The following is a 20,753-nucleotide window of genomic DNA, read 5'->3' on the forward strand; positions in this document are numbered from 1 at the left end:
ACCACTATAGTAGCCTTACCGTGAGTGGCGTTTGTTGAGATGATATGAAAGGCGCTGGGAAATTTAATCGATGTCGATTAAGCAAAATTCATCTGTACCCTTTTTGGTGGTAATACCATGCCGAATACTGAAGGAGGAACATAAGCTGGCGCGTCACGTTAATGACTTTATAGTTATGTTGATGTTTTTGACGATCTACGTTGAGAATTATTCGAGATGAAACGTTTCATATGTCATTTTGGTAAAGTAATGACGAAGGGACCGACGTAAAACTGTCGAAATCCTGGGAATTTATTATTTTAAAGACTGTTTAGGACCAACGTCGCCATCTGTGACGTTTAGCTGCAACTAAATTTTTGCTATAAAAACCCACGTTAGCCTCGAGACAAGCTGGCATTCTCTTGCCATCGTCGGTGAAACTATTTTCCATATTTTCCAGTCTGGCTGTGTAATATTCCATTTCTACGGTATTTTAAATTGTTCGAGCTAGGTCCTGAAACTCTTCATTTTCAATTCTAAGCCTCCAAAAAGGGTAAAACATCGAAAACGTGCACGAACCACGCCATGTTGGTTCTAGTCTATGATAAATAAATAAATGTTGGATGAAAAATGAACTTTCGTGAATTTCAGGACCTACTTTCGGGCCTCCGTGTTCCCGTGATAAAATTTAAAATGAATCGGTGCACCCAATTCGGAGAATACTTTCTCCAACGATTTGACTTCTCAGATATATATAGGCTGACTCTTTCATATCACCTTAAGAAACTGCACTATAGCGGCCTTACTAGGAGTGACGTCTTTCAGGAACCGCCACTATAGTGGCCCCTTTATGTAACACGCATTCAAAGCAACATATGAATATAGTCAGTCCACACAAACTTGCTTTCTATCCGGAGTAGGTGGAACATTCGGTCCTCGACCGGGCCGACGCTTATACTTTACTACACAGACGACTACATTAAAAATCACCTATTCTCGTTAAATCACCGAAGTTAAGCAACATTGGGCGTGGAGTAGCCCTTTTTTCCCTTACCTAATATGACCTGTTCATCCAACGCCATCATCATCGCAACCAGTGACAGCATTAACCGCTGAAAAGCATGAAGCACGTCTCACTCATCGGCTTTTTCACGGTCGCCGTCATGTTGCCAGAGTTGGTCCTCGGATCATCCCAAAGTAATTACTTAAATAACCACTTTCCATCCGCATTGGATGGCGCAATCGTTCCCCGATCACGAGGTCTTTCCGTATCCATCAACGCTCATACCACTATAAAAAGCACAAATCCTCGTCAGTTTACCAAAATTAAGCAACATTGAGCGTGGAGTAGCCGTTTTTTCACTTACCTATCACCCATTCATCCAACGCCATCATCATTGCAACCACTGAAAAGCATGAAGCAGGTCTCACTCATGGGCTTTTTCACACTCGCCGTCATGTTGCCGGAGTTGGTCCTCGGATCATCGCAAAATAATTATTTAAATAACCACTTTCCATCCGCATTGGATGGCGCAATCGTTCCCCGATCACGAGGTCTGTCCGTATCCATTACCGCTCATACCACGATAAAAAGCACCAGTTCTCGTCAGTTCACCGAAGTTAAGCAACATTGGGCGTGGAGTAGCCGTTTTTTCACTCACCTATCACCCGTTCATCCAACGCCATCATCATCGCAACCACTGAAAAGCATGAAGCAGGTCTCACTCATGGGCTTTTTCACACTCGCCGTCATGTTGCCGGAGTTGGTCCTCGGATCATCCCAAAATAATTATTTAAATAACCACTTTCCATCCGCATTGGATGGCGCAATCATTCCCCGATCACGAGGTCTGTCCGTATCCATTACCGCTCATACCACGATAAAAAGCACCAGTTCTCGTCAGTTCACCAAAATTAAGCAACATTGGGCGGGTTCAGCACATGGACGGGTAACCAAATGCGGTAACCGCGGAGGGTCGACTGTTTAAAAAGCAAAGATACCAGCTCCTAACTTATCCGAAGACAAAGATCGCCATATAGATGCAAACACCTTTGACTTCATACGAGACGAGACGAACGCAACGTCCACCAGAGTTACGGACCTCGTCGCCAGGGCGATCACCTCCCTATCTCGAAATTCCGTATCACCAGCCCCGGTATCCTCCCGATGGCCCCAAACGCGAGTCGAAGTTAGCGACAAAGGTTCATGCAAGTACCCCATTGCTAGCAGGGAGGCGGCAACCCAGGTGCGTCCATCCAGAAAGGGACGTCGGTGTTTTACTGCAACCCCGAGATATCCTCGCCCCTGTCCCCAGTCGAAAGCGTGGGCTCGGAGTCCTCTCCGTCGCCCGAGCAGCATTCGCCATCCGGGGAGACGACCCAACCAAGCCAGGAAGTCAGCTCCACCCCCTCGGAGGGGCAGACAGCCCAAGTCGAAGAGGACAAGGTGAAGCCGACTTCTAGCAAAAACTCGGCGACCAAGTCCGAGGCCGTCCGACCGGCGAATCTCGCGCTCTTTCCTAGCGAGGCCAGCAAACCCAGCAAATTGAAGCTGATGAGGGGGAACAAGCCCAAGCGAGAAGGACGGCTGCTCTCGGTGCCTAATATTAAGTACCAGAAGGCCGAGGGGGCCACGCGCGACCTCAGGTGCGAGGAGGAGGCCTCGTCTTCTTCCGGTGTCGAGTCCTTTGCCGGAAATCTTATGAGAAGATTCAGTAAGTGTTTCAACAATTAGCGTAGAGCAGTGTATACGTATCGTTGTATGTCATTAGTGATACACATTAAGCCCGTGGTAGATTTTTCTCTGGTACGTGTGAGTAACTTAGCTTCCTCTCGTCACTGACTCGTCCTCGGTTGGTGTGGGTGGAGGTGCATAACCTTACTTGTGCGACGCTTGGTCCGTCCCTCGTCCGGTCGTTCCAGGGAACACGACTCGCCTCCGGCTAATAGCTGGACCCTAGTCGTCCCTTTCCGGCGAAACTCGCGTCGTGGAACCGTTTCCTGCCTCTCCGGCTGGCGACGATCCATTTTCGCGGGAGTCGCCGCCGGAAAAAGGCCTAGGATGCTCGTAGACCCGCCCGAGTTTCGTCCTTCGTCGTTTAGGGACGCTTCTCGGGCCGCCATCTTGGATCCCGGCGATCCTTCAAGGAGCTTCACTCCCGCGGCAGGACGCCTTGCATTTTTTTCCTGCGACCCGTTTAATTAGAGCTTAGAGAGCACCAACCTTAATCGATGTGCCGTTAATTAACCATGATTAAGGGGATGTGAAAGCGGCGTCTGAGAAACCGTTCATGAAACTTTTCTCCGAACTGCGGGTACCGAATCGTTTCAAACTTTATAATGTGAACGTGGCGACTATAAAGAAGGTCCTGACACTCTTGAAATTTCAGTTTTTAGCAAAAATTTTCAAAATATCTATAAACAAATTGTTAAAGAAGTGAATTTTCGTGAGAGTCAAGACCTTCCTTATAGCTTTCGTTTTCGTATATTCAAGGTTGAAACGATTCGATACACCCAGTTCGATGAAAAGTTTCATAAACGAGAGCTTTTTGACGTCACTTTCGCCTTAAGGCGATGTAAAAGTCCGGTCTAAGAGGTCATGACACTTTTCTCCGATCTGCGTGTACCGAATCGTTTCAAACTTTATAATGTGAACGTGGCGACTATAAAGAAGGTCCTGACATTCATGAAGTTTCAGTTTTCATCAGAAATGTTGAAACTATCTTTAAACAAATTGTTAAAAAATTGAATTTTTGCGAGGGTCAAGACCTTTCTTATAGCTTTCATGTTCATATTCTCGAGTTTAAAACGATTCGGTACACCCAATTCGATGAAAAGTTTCATAAACGAGACCTCTTTGACAGCACTTTCGCATAACCTTAACTAACAAATTAAGAAATTTTCCCGGTTGCACCAACCCTGATTATAGCTAGAAGAATAAGTACCAGCTGTTAACTAATCGACCGAATTACTTCGGTCAACTCTTTAATCCAGATTAAAATAGCGTCGAATTTTATCTTCGCGTTGCAAACGTTAACAATTATTCTACGAACGAGATAGCAACGAATAATCTAATTGTACCTATATTTGTCACTTGATATCACCTAGAACATTAAATATTTATGGGTATAGCAGAGATTAAGTTAACCGAGGATTAAATAGCGATATTAATTCAGGCTGTTGGTGCAACTGGCCAAGAGTCTGCTGTTTGGTTAGAGTGAATGTACTGCATTAGATACTTTTACACGTGAACGTATGGATTTGTATAGAGTATGTATAGAGTATGTATAGACGGAGTTAATGTTAGAGGAAAGCTACCTAGGTATCTGTAGTATCGGTTGTGTGTACTTGGACCCTGGCAGTTTAAACGACTAGTCTAAGGATAGTTATGTGGAATAACCCGCGAAACGTTGACACCGTGTCACGAGACAAGATGTAGAGTCTTATATAATGGTCAGTCAATCAGTTCCGAAGATCAATGGCGGGTCAATTAAGCGCGAGCGAAACTTGGCGTCTTCTCGGAGACGATAAGGGGCTTTTAAAGGAAGTAACTAAACCAAAAAGAGGGCAGACAATCGGAATTCTCATTGATTTCCTCAAAGAAACGAGTCAACCCAGATAGAAATTCATGATCATCACATTATGCGGGATTTACAAACAATTTGCAGACTATTTACTGCATGCACTTGGCGTCTCCTCGGAGACATAAAAAGTCTTTTAAAGGAAGTAAACTAAACCAAAAAGAGGGCAGGCAATCGGTATTCTCGCTGATTTCCTGAAAGAAACGAGTCAACCCAGATATAAATTCATGATCATCACATTATACGGGATTTATAAACAATTTGCAGACTATTTACTGAATACACTTGACGTCTCCCAGGAGACAAAAAAGGGCTTTATGAAGAAATGTTTGCGGTCAATTTGCGACGCCATGGCTCAAATATGAGCAACGATACGCTGCAATTGTTTATCGGCAATATAATTTATGCGTGAGATAAATTCAGCTATACATATGCGTACAAACGTTGAGACATTGCATATACTTAACTTTGTTTCATATTTAAGGCTTTTTGGCTCGTCATTGTATACCGTAGATATGACTTCCAAATGAAGACTCATAAGCAACATCTTCATGACTCATTTCATGATCTTTTATGAGGCAAATTTCATGGAAATTTTGCATCACTTTGTCTATCTGGGTATTCCCAAAGGATAACCGCGACCCCTAACGGAGAGATTAATAACAACCCATTACTTACAACATAATAATTAATACATACAACATAATAATTAATACACACGTGTTAAGAAGATGTGAAAATGCCGACACAAAGGTCTCATTTATGAAACTTCTCTCTGAACTAGGTACATCGAATCATTTCGAAGTTTGCAACGTAAGTATAGAGGCTACAAGGAAGGTCCTCACACCCATGAAATTAAAATGGCTTAAAATTTTTTTTCTAGGTGTTGTTTTAATTTTTTCTAAAAAAATGAAATTCCACGGGCGTCAGGACCTTCCTTTTAGCCTCTATGTTCACGTTGTAAAGTTTGAAACGATTCGGTAGACCCAGTTCCGAGGAAAGTTACATAAAGAAGACCTCCCGACTTTCACACCCCCTTAATGGATGTTACCGCACTAACGAGGGTGCCCGTGACCTAACCTCTAACTTCCAAATTAAGACTCGTAAGCAACATCCTCATGACTCATTTCATGATCTTTTACGAGGCAAATTTCATGGAAATTTTGCATCACTTTGTCTATCTGGGAAGCCTCGTAAACGCCTTTTCCGTATTCCCAAAGGATTACTGCGACCCCTAACGAGGAGATTAATAACAATCCATTAATAATTAATACACACGTGTTAAGATGGTGTGAAAATGCCGACACAAAGGTATTGTTTATGAAACTTCTCTTTGAACTAGGTACATCGAATCATTTCGAAGTTTGCAACGTAAATATGGAGGGTACGAAGGTCCTGACACCCATGAAATTAAAATGGTTTAAAATTTTCTTTCTAGGTGTTGTTTTAATTTTTTCTAAAAAAATGAAATTTCACGGGCGGCAGGCCCTTCCTTTTAGCCTCTATGTTCACATTGTAAAGTTTGAAACGATTCGGTACACCCAGTTCCGAGGAAAGTTACATAAAGAAGACCTCGCGACTTTCCCACCCCCTTAATGGATGTTACCGCACTAACGACGGTGCCCGTGACCTAACCTCGAAATGTACGTACTCGCTCGTCTCTGGCCCGCTTATAAGCACTTCTTTTCCGAGACATGTACCTTATTTTCGCAGCTTAGCGCGATTACTCACACCTAGCCGTAAGTGCCGATCAGACAAGACGAGAGCAAACGCGTCCGCCGCCATCTTGGCGAGTTTCGTGGAAAATGCGCTTCCTTAATTCTCGAGCCCTCCACTCGGGAGCCGCATGCGCACTCTGTATTCCTTGCCAGAATGCATAATGTATTGCTGGAGATGCATCGCTGCTGTACGGGCATTTACATTTAGGAGCGTCCTACGTTGCGCTGTCTGTTCCTAGGTAAAGTCCCTAGGCAAAGTCCCTAGGTTATGTGCGAGGGCAGCACCTTCGCGAGATGCGCCGACTCTCCCTTCACCCTTGACTGTTTGTACCCGATTGTAAGGAGACCCAGGGATTGTACTTTGCAACTTTTTCAGGTTCAAATCAATTCCGCGGTCTTCCCCGACAGCAAGCTCGATTCAGGTAAACCAAGGCTTCTCCTAGCATTTGGTACACATACCACCGAGAGAAACGTTTCCCGCTCCCCTAGACCCATTTGCATCATAGGGAAGTATGAAAAAGAGGGTCCTTATCACCAAATTTCAGGCCGAATGATAGTGACCAGGAAAATTGACAGTATATATACGCTCCGGTGATAGTGACCAGGAAAACAGCGTATATATACGCTAATGATGCGATTTTGTTAATCAGGACCTGCAACATGAAAAAGAGGGTCCTTATCACCAAATTTCCGGCTGAATGTTAGTGATCGGTAAAATTGAGAATGTATATACGCTCCGATGATAGTGACCAGGAAAACTGAACGTATATATACGCTAATGATGCAAATCAGGACCTGCAACATAAAAAAGAGGGTCCTTATCACCAACTTTTAGGCTGAATGATAGTGACTAGAAAAATTGAGAGTATATATACGCTCCGGTGATAGTGACTAGGAAAACTGAGGGTATATATACACAAATGATGCAAATGGGTTAATCAGGACCTGTAACATAAAAAAGAGGGTCCTTATCACCAAATTTCAGGCTGAATGATAGTGACTAGAAAAATTGAGAGTATATATACGCTCCGGTGATAGTGACCAGGAAAATTGAGGGTAAATATACGCTAATGATGCAAATGGGTTAATTAGGGCCTGCAACTTTTTCGAAAAGTTCGCGTCTCCGTTCAATCTTTATAGTTTGTCAAAACATCCGCGAGATCTTGCATCGTTAAAAAAAAAAAAAAAGAAAAATAACATTTCGATGACTCTCGCGTTAAATCCGGCTTCAACGCGTTTCTTAGTATCAGGCTTACGCGGAATTCGTTTTTTGCCGCTTAGCGTCGGTCTGGGTTAACCTCAAATTTTATCCGATTGTCGAATTCGAGCGACATACGCGGAGGTAGAGACACCTTGCGTCTGCGTCGCCGCATCGACGACGCGAGCTGAGCGATCTCACTTTTTTTCTGTTCTTAAGGGGATGGGCAAGTGGCATCCGAAAGCTCAATCGTTCATAAAACTTTTCTACGAACGGGGTATCTTAAATCGTTTCATACTTTAAAACGTGAATATGGAGCCCCTAGGGTAGGTCCTGAAACTCGCGAAATTTCATTTTTTATATACCATTCTTAAAATATCTATAAAAACATTTGAAAAGAATTGAAATTTCATGAGTTTCAGGATCTTCCTTATAGTCTCCCTATTCACGTTGTAAAGTTTCAAACTATTCGGCAAACCGAGTTGGGAGAAAAGCTTGATAAACAAAACATCTTTCACGCCACTTTCACATCATCTTAAGAGGATGTGAAAGTGCCGAGAAGAGGTTTCGTTTATGAAACTTTTCATCAAACTGGGAGTACCGAATCATTTCAAACTTGAAAATATGGACATGAAATGCTATAAGGAAGGTCCTGACCCTCACAAAAATTCAATTCTTTAACAATTTGTTTATAGATAGTTTCAAAATTTCTGATAAAAAATGAAATTTTATGAGTTTCAGGACCTACCTTAGGCCCTCCATATTCACGTTGTAAATTCTGAAACGATTCGATACACCCAGTTCGGAGTAAAGTTTCATGAACAATTGAGCTTTCGGATGCCATTTTCACATTCCCTTAAGGGGATATGAAAGTGACGAGAAGAGGTCCTGTTTATGAAACTTTTCTCCGAACAGAGCGTACCGATTCGTTTCAAACTTGACAATGTGAACGTGGAAGCTATGAAGAAGGTCTTGACACACATGAAATTTCATTTTTTTAAAAACAAATTTTAAACATCTATGAACAAATTCAAATAAAATTAAAATTTCATGAGCTGCAGGACCTTCCTTATACCCTCCATATTTGTATTGTAAAGTTTTAATCGATTAGCTCCACCGAGTTTGGAGAAAAGTTTCATAAACGAGTTTGATGTCACCTTGACATCACCTTAACGTAAAAGAAATCTGAAAGACACCCCGGCCCTCTAGGGGAGGGGTAGGGTGGGACTTACGCCCACTAAAACCTCCAAGATGGCCGACCTGCGCGCAGGGGGAGCTCCGACTCGAATGAACGCAAGTGGCGCCCCCTGCCGAGATCGAGCCTAACCTCACCCTCTCGCACCTTTCTCTCGGTCCACAACCGCTTTTACTTCGCTTCTTTGAGAACTTTAGATGGCTTGCACGCTATAGCAATAGTAATAATAATAACAATAATAAATCACGGTGGCCGAAGTATAAACGACAACGATGACACGTTACACGGAAGCTCTGTACATAATGTATGTTTTCCTTGCAGAAGGGCGAGTTTCCGTCCGCCCTCCTTAGAGGAGCGGTCCTGTGCATTAGTCGATACGATCCTACGCCTAAGTACTATTAATTAATTGCCATGTAACGCATCGTGCCAAGCTTACTTAACGGCATTGACTGACTGCTGTAGAAGACTCTGCATATTATGAATATTATTCCACATAGCGCAATATCGAGTGGCACTAACGAGCAGAGAATACTACCCGTCTTACTTTCCACTCTCGACACGCCATCTCTTGACTGTCACACGGTACTAAGCCTCGGGGAATGTTGTGTGTACGTAGACCATAGAGTACGAAGTAAAGGCGACACGGCATCGGTGGCAACGCATAAGGAAGTAAGAAAGGCTCACTTTAGAGGGATGGTAAGGATCAGGAATCGATTCTGCGAGGCAGAATTTGCACGCTGTGGCTCACTCCGTCACGTCGTTGTGTAAGGACACGTAGTGACGCAATTGTTACCTTAATGTTTTTCTTTTTCCTTTTTGTTTCCTCTCGCTGACTATCACTGTTCTTCTCTAGATGCCTCGATCCTCTTCGGTCCGAGGTCTGAGCCTGAACGAACCGTTTGCAACATTTTAGTGAAAGTAGTAGCTCAAACGATCGCATTACGATTACAGACACGTATCTTAACACATTCGCGACCGCTGACGTGAATTCACGTCTTTTCAACTTCTATTCCTGGTTGCCGCTGACGTGAATTCACGTCATTTTAAATTCTATTCCTGGTTGCCGCTGACGTGAATTCACGTCATTTGTAATTCTATTCCTGGTTGCCGCTGACGTGAATTCACGTCATTTTAAGGTGAAGTGAAACACATCGAGGAACTTAACGACGTCGATAAAGGTTTTTCTAAATGCCTACGTTGCCGACGTTGGTTTTTATATTGACAGCTGACTCGAATTATATTGGGTATTGTACCAATTGGCATACTCCACCTGTCGTTTTCGTATAATAATTATAAAGAAATCGAATTAAAACTCCAGAGGTCCTCTGGATTCATGCTTTCTGGGGCCCTAATTGATTGCAGAGGGACCCCCTGCGCCATCTGTGATTTCCAGGTCAATTAAATTTTCACTCCTAGACCTCGCATTGCCATCGTTTTGGCATAGAAGCGCATACAACACTTTTTTTGTTTTTATCCCGTTCAAATGCGAGTTTATCGATTACCAGAGTGTTCTAAATTGTCACAAAATTGTCCTGACCCTTTCCATTCTCATATCGGAGCCTTCGATAATTGTATATCGATCGAAATATGAGAGCTCGACGCCATTTTGGTTCTGTTGGGCTGTTAAACATTTTTTTTTTTAAATCCAAATTTTGAATGCGTCAGGACAATTCTTAGATGATCAGGAGTGATGTGTCAAAGTTTCGGACAGTTTGGTCTAATACCCTTAAAAAAAAGGGTTGTATTCGAATCGACTGATTTGAAGGGGGTTTCACTTCACCTTAAGATGAAGTGGCATAGAAGCGCATACAACACTTTTCTTGCCTCTATCCCGTTCAAATGCGAATTTATCGATTACCAGTGTTCTAAATTGTCGTAAAATTGTCCTGACCCTTTCGATTCTCATATCGGAGCCTTTGATAATTGTATATTGATCGAAATATGAGAGCTCGACGCCATTTTGGTTTGCTGGGCTGTTAAAAAATTTTTTTAAAAAATCCAAATTTTGAATGCGTCAGGACAATTCTTAAATGATCAGGAGTGATGTGTCAAAGTTTCGGACAATTTGGTCTAATACCCTTAAAAAAAGTGTTGTATTCGAATCGACTGATTTGAAGGGGGTTTCACTTCACCTTAAATTCTATTCCTGATCGCCGCTGACGTGAATCACGTCCATGACGATACACGATACAAGTTTGCGGCAACCAGTTTCAGAATTTCATTATTTCCGCCGGAACTCAGTATTTGAAACGGAAATAATTTCCCCGTCGCGAATGTGTTAAATAAACATGGACTAAATACCGAACGATTTGAAATGTTACGGGTCGAAGTGTTCTCGATAAATTATTCCACGTATGTAGGACGGTGTGTACGCTGTGAGGGTGGGATTTGAGTGCACTTATCTTAGGAGTGATAGGGACGCCGAGAGAGGATCAAAAGTGATGGAGGATTAAGGGAAATGGATTTTTAATCTTCGATATCACTTTCCTCGTCGCGTGCACTTATCTTTTTACCATTTCTGGGTCCTTGAAAATTCGAGGTAACTTATGTAGCTATCGTTATTTAGTTGTTGCAATTTATCTAGAGTAATGCTGCACATGAATTCGGTACTCGGAGCGAGACGCACAGTATGTGCACTACCGCTCGTATATTTTGGGATGGGTATTCTTTTTTTTTTTTTAATTTTTCTTCGCTATTGAAATAATTTCCTTCGATTCGCACTGCGGGAAATTCAGAGATATTTCACCGATATTCCAAAATATAGAGGCTGAGTTTCTGTGAAAGGTCCACAAGCAATGGAAATTGAGGCGAAAGCCTCATTCAAGTAAGATATGTAAATCACGGCCAATAATGCTACTTCATTGACACAAACGTGCGTCGTGATAGATTGCCCAATATTTATGGAATATTTTTCATTTAATCCCTTCATCGATCATCTGATTGATCGAACCTTTTCAGTATCAAGTCCCTTGATTTCGAATCTTTCATGAGATTGACAATGTACATAAGTGATACCATAAATACGCAGAATACGAGATAGACGCTAAAACCACCTGCAGAAAAGATAACTTCTTTGGTTTTCTTCTTCCTAAAATCAAAGATTGTCCCCATATGTCCCAAAGTATAAAGGTTGAGTCTTACAAAAGGTCCGAAATCAAATTTTTCATAAAAAACTCACCCCGCACATGAGTCAGACTTTGAATACGCAGTTTCTAAATTAATTTCTAAAACTATCAGCCGAAAAAATTATTTCCTTCGACTCGTTCTTCAGGAAGTCGAAGAATTTCATCAAGTATCCCAAAATATAAAGGTTGAGTCTTACAAAAGGCCCGAAATCAAATTTTTCATAAAAAAAACTCACCCTGCATATGAGTCAGACTTTGAATACGCAGTATACGACATAAATGCCAAAACTATTGACCGAAAAAATTATTTCCTTCGACTCGTTCTTCAGGAAGTCGAGGAATTTCATCAAGTATCCCTAAATATAAAGGTTGAGTCTTACAAAAGGTCCAAAATCAACCCTTTCATAAAAAAAATTCACCCTGCACATGAATCAAACTTTGAATACGCAGTATACGACATAAATGCCAAAACTATTGGCCAAAAAAATTATTTCTTTCGACTCGTTTTTCACGAAATCGAAGAATTTCATCAAGTATCCCAAAATATAAAGGTTGAGTCTTACGAAAGGTCCGAAATCAACTTTTTCATAAAAGAACTCACCCTGCACATGAGTCAGAGTTTGAATACGCAGTTTCCAAATTAATTGCTAAAACTATCAGCCGAAAAAATAATTTCTTTCGATTCGTTCTCCACTAAATCGAAGAATTTCATCAAGTACCCCAAAATATATAGAGTGAATCTTATAAAACGTCTAAAATCGATAGTAATTGTAAATCTCGTCAGTAATACTACCCCACTGATAGAATCATGCGTCGTGATAGACTTGTCGAAATTTTATCGAATATTAGAAATCGATTCCCGTAATCGATCAGCTGCTTGACGGAACAATTTTTTTCACCACCTTTCGATTCCTGGACCTTTCATAAAACCCACTCTGCACACTTGGGCGGTACTGCAAATACGCTGTCTACGTGATAAATGCACCGAATAAAATCCCCAGCAGTTAATCGAGGGAGCCACGTTACGCCTCGTGTAATGGAACAAGGGGGAAAAAAATCCTAATCGCGAAGACATAAGTCACGGAGAGTTCAGGGTGTGTGTTCTCCACACACATTACGAGGTCGTGACACGAAGGCCAGGCCTGGATATCTTTAAAGGAATCTGATCGCCACGGTAGATGTTCCCTGTCCGCGTTTTGTAGGGAAAAGGGAAAAAAAAAGAGTTTTAATCTAACCCCGGTTTACTAGTCCTTGAAGGAAAAACGTTCCCCGGCGTTCGGCAAATTGGAGTCTTTAAGGTGAAGTGAAATCCCCCTCAAATCAGTCGACTCGAATAAGACACTTTTTTTTAATAGTACTGGATAGAACCGTCGGAAACGTTGACACATGACTCGCGAGCACCTAGGAATTATCCTGACACTTTCAAAATTTGGATTTTTCAACGAAATTTTGGGTTTTCAACAATATTTCGATTTTGCAACAAAATTGTCACATTTTAGGAACTCGCGTTATACGGAAATATGAATTCCCTTTATAGGAAATCCTGGTGTACGGGAATTTTTCTTGTATAACGCATGTAATGTGTTTTGTTATCTAATTCTTCATTACGGATTTTACATTGAATATTGGGGCAATCAGCCTTAAGCTAAAATGAAACTCTCCTCAAATCAGTCGACTCGAATAAGACACTTTTTTTAATAGTACTGGATAGAACCGTCGGAAACTTTGACACATGACACGCGAGCACCTAGGAATTATCCTTACACTTTCGAAATTTGATTTGTATAACAAAATTTGAATAATTTGAATTTTTTTTAAACAAAATTTGGATTTTTCAACCAAATTTTCACGTTTTAGGAACTCGCGTTATAAGGAAGTATGAATTCCCTTTATAGGAAATCGTGCTTTACGGGAATTTTTCTCGTACAACGCATGTAATGTGTTTTATCTAATTCTTCATTACGCATTTTACATTGAATGTTGGGGCAATCAGCCTCAAACGAGGTCTCGGAGTAAAAATTTAGTTGACCTGGAAATCACAGATGGTGCAGGGGGTCCCTCCGGAGTCAATTAGAGCCTCAGGAACCATGAATCCCGGGGATTTACAAAATTTTACTTCGATTTCTTTCTAATTATTGTACGAAAACGACAAATGGAGTATGCCATTTAGTATAATACCCAATATAATCCGACCCAACCGTCGATATAAAACCAAACATCGACAACGTAGGTATTTAGAAAAACCCTTTTCACCGACATCGATCAAGTTCCTCTACATGTTTCACTTCACCTTAAATCCAATCGGGTCTAAAATGAGGTAACGACTCATTTTCGCCGGTAATGATCTTTGCTCGACATGTGCAGATGTGAAAAAAGAAAATACCGAACAGCTGATCGCATCTTGTCAGCTGTTCGGACAGACCACGAAGAGGTAAAAAAATCGCTGCCTTTTGAGCTGACCAGTGATCCAGTTCCAATTGCAACGTGTTGATTGTGTAGCTTCACATGACGTGCACAGATGTGAAAAAATAAAATACCGAACAGCTGATCGCATCTTGTCAGCTCAAAGTGGTCAAAAAATCGCTGCCTTTTGAGCTGACCAATGATCTACTTCCAATTGCAACGTGTTGATTGTGTAGCTTCACATGACGCGCGCAGATGTGAAAAAAGAAAATACCGAACAGCTGATCGCATCTTGTCAGCTGTTCGGACAGACCACGTAGGGGTAAAAAAATCGCTGCCTTTTGAGCTGACCAGTGATCCATTTCCAATTGCAACTTGTTGATTGTGTAGCTGGGAATCTATTCTGCAGGGAATGGGCACGGTTCAATTATTAATTAATCGAATGAAATTCGGAATCCTCGTGAACTATTCAGTGCCGGATTTGGGGCTGAACGGACTAAACAGCTGTTGAGGCGCCACGAGGAACAAATGCCCGCCATAATTCTCACAAGAGTTTCCATTTTCCCCTGTCAATATCGGATGCAAATTCTATTAACCGCAATGTTCCCAATCCTCGTGAAATGTACGACCTATTAATACTTGGTATCATGCGCATTAGCGTAAGTAGAAAGGGAATTACAAGGTAAGGGCAAATCGCCATTACAAGGAACTGGGTCAACCCTGTCTGTCGATAGTCCTTAAATCCGACACTGAAAGTGCTAAAGGAACGATCAATTGGAAACGTAAAACTTCGTACTGGTCGAAAGAAAAGACGAGCAATCTCCGAGTAATCCATTGCATGTCGTAATTACATTAAGGTGTTGCAAAGTTCGAGACTAAGCAGTTGTAGTAGCGTTGGAACTTGACCAACTCGTTGATTAACACGAATCGTTACTGGGGAAGTATTAAGGTGATATGAAAGGGTCATTCTGCATATATCAAAACGTGGAAATATTTATCAATATATGAAATCTTAAGAGGTGATTACGGATATCCTAATGACGGTCTTGAAATTCAGGAATTTCTCGTTTTTTTATTCCTATCCAGGATAAACGTAACCTTTTTTTCGAAAAATGAAATTTCCCGAGTTTCAAGACCTTCGTTAGGACCTCCCTAATAAAGTGTTGAGGTTTCATATTAAATGAATATATGAAACTTTAAGGGGTGATTACGGAGATCCTGATGACGGTCCTGAAACTCAGAAATCTCTCTTTTTTTATTCTTATCCAGGATAAACGTAGCATTTTTTTCGAAAAATGAAATTTCTCGAGTTTTAAGACCCTCATTAGGACCTCCCTAATCAAGTGATGAGGTTTCATATTAAATGAATATATGAAACTTTAAGGGGTGATTACGGAGATCCTAATGAAGGTCTTGAAACTCAGGAATTGCTTTTTTTTAATTCTTATCCAGGATAAACACAACATTTTATTCGAAATATAAAATATTTCGAGTATTAAGACCCTCATTAGGACCTCCCTAATCAAGTGTTTTCATATTAAATGAATATATGAAACCTTAAGAGGTGATTACGGAGATCCTAATGAAGGTCTTGAAACTCAGGAATTGCTTTTTTTTATTCTTATCCAGGATAAACGTAACTTTTTTTCGAAAAATGAAATTTCCCGAGTTTCAAAACCTTCATTAGGACCTCCATAATCAAATGTTAAGGATTTAAATTACCCAGTTTGGAGAAAAGTTTTATAAATATTTTGACTTTTTGGTATATACGATACTTTCATAACACTTTAATACTGCGAAATATTAGATTGTCCAGAGTTATTGCGGCTTTCACTATTCAAGATTTAACGCTTTTTGTTTTTTCCAAATATGTTGAGCAGGATGTATGTAGCGTAAAATTTATTCTAATATTATATGCACATTGTACCTACACATGCGCTCCACTCACACTCAAACAAATTAAAATAAACCCTAACCTATCTACGGTGTAGGTAGCATTCAAACATATTTTCATTCCTGCGCATCCTCGGGATAAAACAATGGAAAGAACCCGGTTTAAACATGGTTTAAACCAGGTTTTAACCACTGATTTTCAGGCAAGGATTAGGCGGTTTAAACCAGGAAATATGGTTTAAACCGTTGGGTTAAAACCATTGGACTATGCTTTTTGTAATAAAAACCCGGATTTATGCAAACCCTGCATGGACATGGAGGAAAGATAATTTTATTTGAAAATGAAGCGTCAAATCTTAAATAGCAAAAACCGCAGTAAATTTCCCGGACAAGCTAATAGTCGTAAAAGTATCAGTGCGGTAAGAAGTGAGTCATAAAACTGACCAGGATTTACAGCTCTTCCATTCGGTACGTAAAAGTTCGGGAAAACATCTGCCAGAGGCGAGAAATGTGTTTTCCCGAATTTCTACGTGTTCCTAAGCGCAATATAAGTGTCCTGTGTGCGATAACTTATCAACTTTTACGTCCCATTTCTTACTCTGCGGTCCGGACGCACTTGGGAATAATCCCGAAATTATATTTGCACTGGCCGACTTTTGTTACCCAAAAGTTGAGCCAACTTGTCCGTTTACACGGCCCATGTTTGCTTGGAAAACCGTGCTGACGAGTAAACGTGCCTTAAGGCGATGTGAAAGCGGCGTGAAAAGGTCTCGTTTATGAAACTGTTCTCTGAACCAAGTGTACCGAATACCAAACTTGACAATGTGAACATAGAAACTATAAGGAAGGTCCTGACACCCAATAAATTTCAATTTTTTTTTCTTAATTTGTTTACAGATGTTTTCAGTTTTTTTTTATTAAAAATGAAATTTCATGAGTTTCAGGACCTACCTTAAGGCCTCCACATTCACGTTGTAAAGTTTGATACGATTTGGTACACCCACTTCGTAAAAAAGTTTCATAAACGATTAACCTTTTGAATGCCACTTTCATATCACCTTAAGAAGCCTACATACAATGAGCTGATAAAACCAAGAAAACGGACTGATTAGGTCGTCCCCTTAAAGTGATATGAAAGTGGCATTGTAGGGTCGATCGTTTATCAAACTTTTCCTCGAACTGGATACCGAATAATTTGAAATCTCCCCACGAGAGTGCCTTAAGAAGGAGACCTTAAGAAAGGTCTTGACACCCAATAAATTTCAATTTTTTTTCTTAATTTGTTTTCAAAATTTTTGTTTTATTAAAAATGACATTTCATGAGTTTCAGGACCTACCTTAACGCCTCCACATTCACGTTGTAAAGTTTGATACGATTTGGTACACCCTCTTCGTAAAAAAATTTCGTGAACGATTAACCTTTTGGATGCCACTTTCATACGACCTTAAGAAGCCTACATACAATGTGTTAATAAAACCAAGAAAACGGACTGATTAGATCGTCCCCTTAAAGTGATATGAAAGTGGTACTACAGGGTCGATCGTTTATCAAATTTTTCCTCGAACTGGATACCGAATAGTTTGAAATCTTCCCACGAGAGTGCCTTAAGAAAGGTCCCCATGAAATTCCACTTTAAGAAAAAAAATTAAAATGTTTATGAACAAATTTAAAAAAGGAGATTTCATGGGTGTCGGGACCTTCCTTAGAGCCTTCGCATTCACCTGGTAAAATTTCAAACGCTTCGACACATCCAATCGATGAAAAAGTTCATAAACGAGACCTCTGACGGCACTTTCACGTCGCCTTAAAGCTGCAACATTGAATTTATTGTTAAAGACCCCTATCGACTGAATGCATCTCGTCGACGGTTTTATCAAAGAACAAATGTTTTCTTAAGAACAATGTTTAATAAAATCTCAATAATTACATCCCGGTAATATGCCGTCGAATTTTCCGCATTTTCCAAGCTTTGCCCCCTTAAAGTTTGGAATTTAATGGGTAAGCAGTTTCATGTACAGGTTATCTGGCAATTTTGACGTGTATACCATTTCCCAGGAATAATCCTGTAACACGGTTATATAGTAATCTACTAGGAGCTCGTTTCCGTAGGCGTATAGTTGGTTAATTTACCAATTAGTCCGAAGAGATGGATGATCAAATAGTTTGATAGTTTGAGGCGAAAGATTTGATTTGTCAGCATACAGCGGTCAGCTTCCGACAGGAAATTCGACCCAACGGGATCGTATAAGTTCTTCAAGACTCTGAGCAGAGTTGGAAAGGGAAACCTGATACATATTCATATTTACACATACATAAAGCACACGAAGTAACTCGATAGTTATCGAGAACCCAGATAAGAGCCTACCGCGCTTGTAAGTCCTCACACTTATACGCGGTAAGATGTGTATTTGGCGCGAAACTCTACCGAGTTCCTTGATGATAACCGGAAACACCGAGGTACACGATGCGTCATCAAGGCTAAAGCATCACTCACCGTTCTTTTCACCCCAAAAACATAAAACTTCCTCACGAATCTCTCTAACAATGCGCATCTACCTTCCGATCGACTGCCTACTAATAAGATTCCTTTGCAGGTCTCACAGTGCCCTCGTTATCTCGTTACAGAAGAGTATTGTCAAAGAGCCATTGAAAGCCCAAAGCGTTAGTCACGCGACGGTCCGCCTTGTTGGTTTGACGAGAATCTGCCTCTCCGTCTTCTCGCATTTCGCAGTTCGATTCCTGGACTAGAAGCCGTCAAATTACTGGAATGGAAGTAGTTCGATTCCTGGACGCGAAGCAATTCGATTCCTGGACTTGAAGACGTCCGATTCCTGGACTCAAAGTCGTCCGATTCTTGGACTCGAAGCAGTTCGATTCCTGGACTCAAAGAAGTTCGATTCCTGGATTCGAAGCAGTTTGATTCCTGGACTCAAAGTCGTCCGATTCTTGGACTCGAAGCCGTCCAATTCCTGGAATCGAAGCAGTTCGATTCCTGGATTCGAAACTGAGTTTCTATACCCACGTTCACAAAAGTACTCGTCCGACTTTTGGCGTGTTTCCGATAGATGCTCGTTCAACAAGAGTCGCCCATCGATCGCTTTACCAATCAGAAATTAAAAAACTCTTTTGGCATTGATCGGTTTTGAATTTTTTTGGGCAGAAATTATTCGTTCTTCTAAAGTCTTAGCAACTACACCCCGTGTTTCGCCATATAGGGGTAAAAAATCTCCAGGGTACGTCCATTCAGTCTCAAAAAAAAAAGGAATGAAAATGTGACCAATCCCAAAATCGTCATAACATCGTCAAATGGTGAGACGATTTATGGCCCGCCCTGTACATGTGACATTTAATGATTTGTATATGAATTTGGGCAGAAATTATTCGTCCTTCTAAAGTCTTAGCAATTGCACCCCGTGTTTCCCCATATAGAGGAAAAAAATTACCAGGGTACGTTCATGAAAAGCATCTCTCTCTCAAAAAAAATAAGGAATTTAATTGATTTGTAGATGAATTTCGGCAGAAATTATTCGTTCTTCTAAAGTCTTAGCAACTACACCCCGTGTTTCGCCACATAGGGGTGAAAAATCTCCAGGGTACGTCCATTCAAAGTCTCAAAAAAAAAAAAAGGAATGAAAATGTGACCAATCCCAAAATCGTCATAACATCGTCAAATGGCGAGGCGATTTATGGGCCACCTTGTACATGTGACATTTAAATGGTTTGTAGATGAACGGGATGTGCGTTTCACCTTTGGCCGGAAGGGGCGAGAAAGGCGAGAAAGGCGAAAAAGGCGAAAGAGGCGATGATAATGACGGTATCGAAGGCGGAGGCGTCTTGGGCGAGTCGGGGGGTGGTGACCAGGGGGGTGGTACCAACTGCGAAGGAGGTATCGGTAGCACGTTGTTCTGCAAGGGTGCCAACCTGGAGGTCGCCTCGCGGCAGCCTCGCTCCCAGGGTATACGTAGGCTGCAGAAGTGCCTGAGCACGACGATCAGCCACTACGACGGGGACGCCTCCACCTCGGGGAGCTCGGCGAGTCCCGGGGGAACGAGCTTCCCGTTACAAGCCCAGCGCAGTGTCGAGATCCGCAACTACTCCGCTACCGCTTCCCAGGCTTCTCTGACTTCCCATTATATCCTCGCCAACACCAGACAGTATAGCAGCTTTGGTAGCTACCGCCATCCAGTTCACTGTAATTCGACATTATCGTAGATACATATAATGTCTGCTCTCTTTCTATCTTGGTCGCTATTTCTCTCTACTCCGTCCGACACCACTCGTGTATATTCTATCTTCACTCTTTGTCTCTGTCTCTCCTGTCTCGACGGGCGTCGCTCCCTCTCTACGCCGAGGCGGAAAACGGTTCGACCGTCGCGCCCCACCCGACCAAACTGCGAACAACCAGGAGCCCGATTCTCGAGGTCGTGCGGATTTCTTCCCGTACGAATAGATTCGCATGAAAGATTTCGCATACGGGTAGTAAGATCAAGGGCCGATTCTCGAATTTATGCGGATTTCTTCGCATACGAATAGATTCGCATGAAAAATTTCCCATACGGGTAGTAAGACCAAGGGCCCGATTCTCGAGTTCATACGGATTTCTTCACATGAAAACTTTTTCCACGCGAGTAGTAAGACCAAGGGCCCGATTCTCGAATTCA

The 20,753-nt window shown here is 41.6% G+C and overlaps 1 protein-coding gene across 13 annotated transcripts in view; it reads left to right on the forward strand.

The window, feature by feature from the left end:
• LOC105696123 (syntaxin-binding protein 5) overlaps positions 1-20,753 on the forward strand; it is a 188,653-nt gene that overhangs the window by 145,054 nt on the left and 22,846 nt on the right. For 7 of the 13 annotated variants that reach the window (XR_002762140.1, XM_023431852.1, XM_023431856.1 and 4 more), the window contains one exon: positions 2,207-2,693. Coding sequence is in view for 12 of the 13 variants with exons in the window: in XM_023431852.1 (XP_023287620.1) it covers positions 2,207-2,693 (487 nt within the window). In the remaining variant the exon portion in view is untranslated. Of the gene's footprint in view, positions 1-2,206; positions 2,694-6,653; positions 6,700-19,818; positions 20,285-20,753 lie in introns of all 13 variants that reach the window. The other 6 variants (XM_023431853.1, XM_023431859.1, XM_023431862.1 and 3 more) reach the window with 4 other exon arrangements.

The sequence above is a fragment of the Orussus abietinus genome, unplaced genomic scaffold (genome assembly GCF_000612105.2).
Source record: "Orussus abietinus isolate OABI.00-Male unplaced genomic scaffold, Oabi_2.0 scaffold171, whole genome shotgun sequence".
Lineage (NCBI taxonomy): Eukaryota > Metazoa > Arthropoda > Insecta > Hymenoptera > Orussidae > Orussus > Orussus abietinus.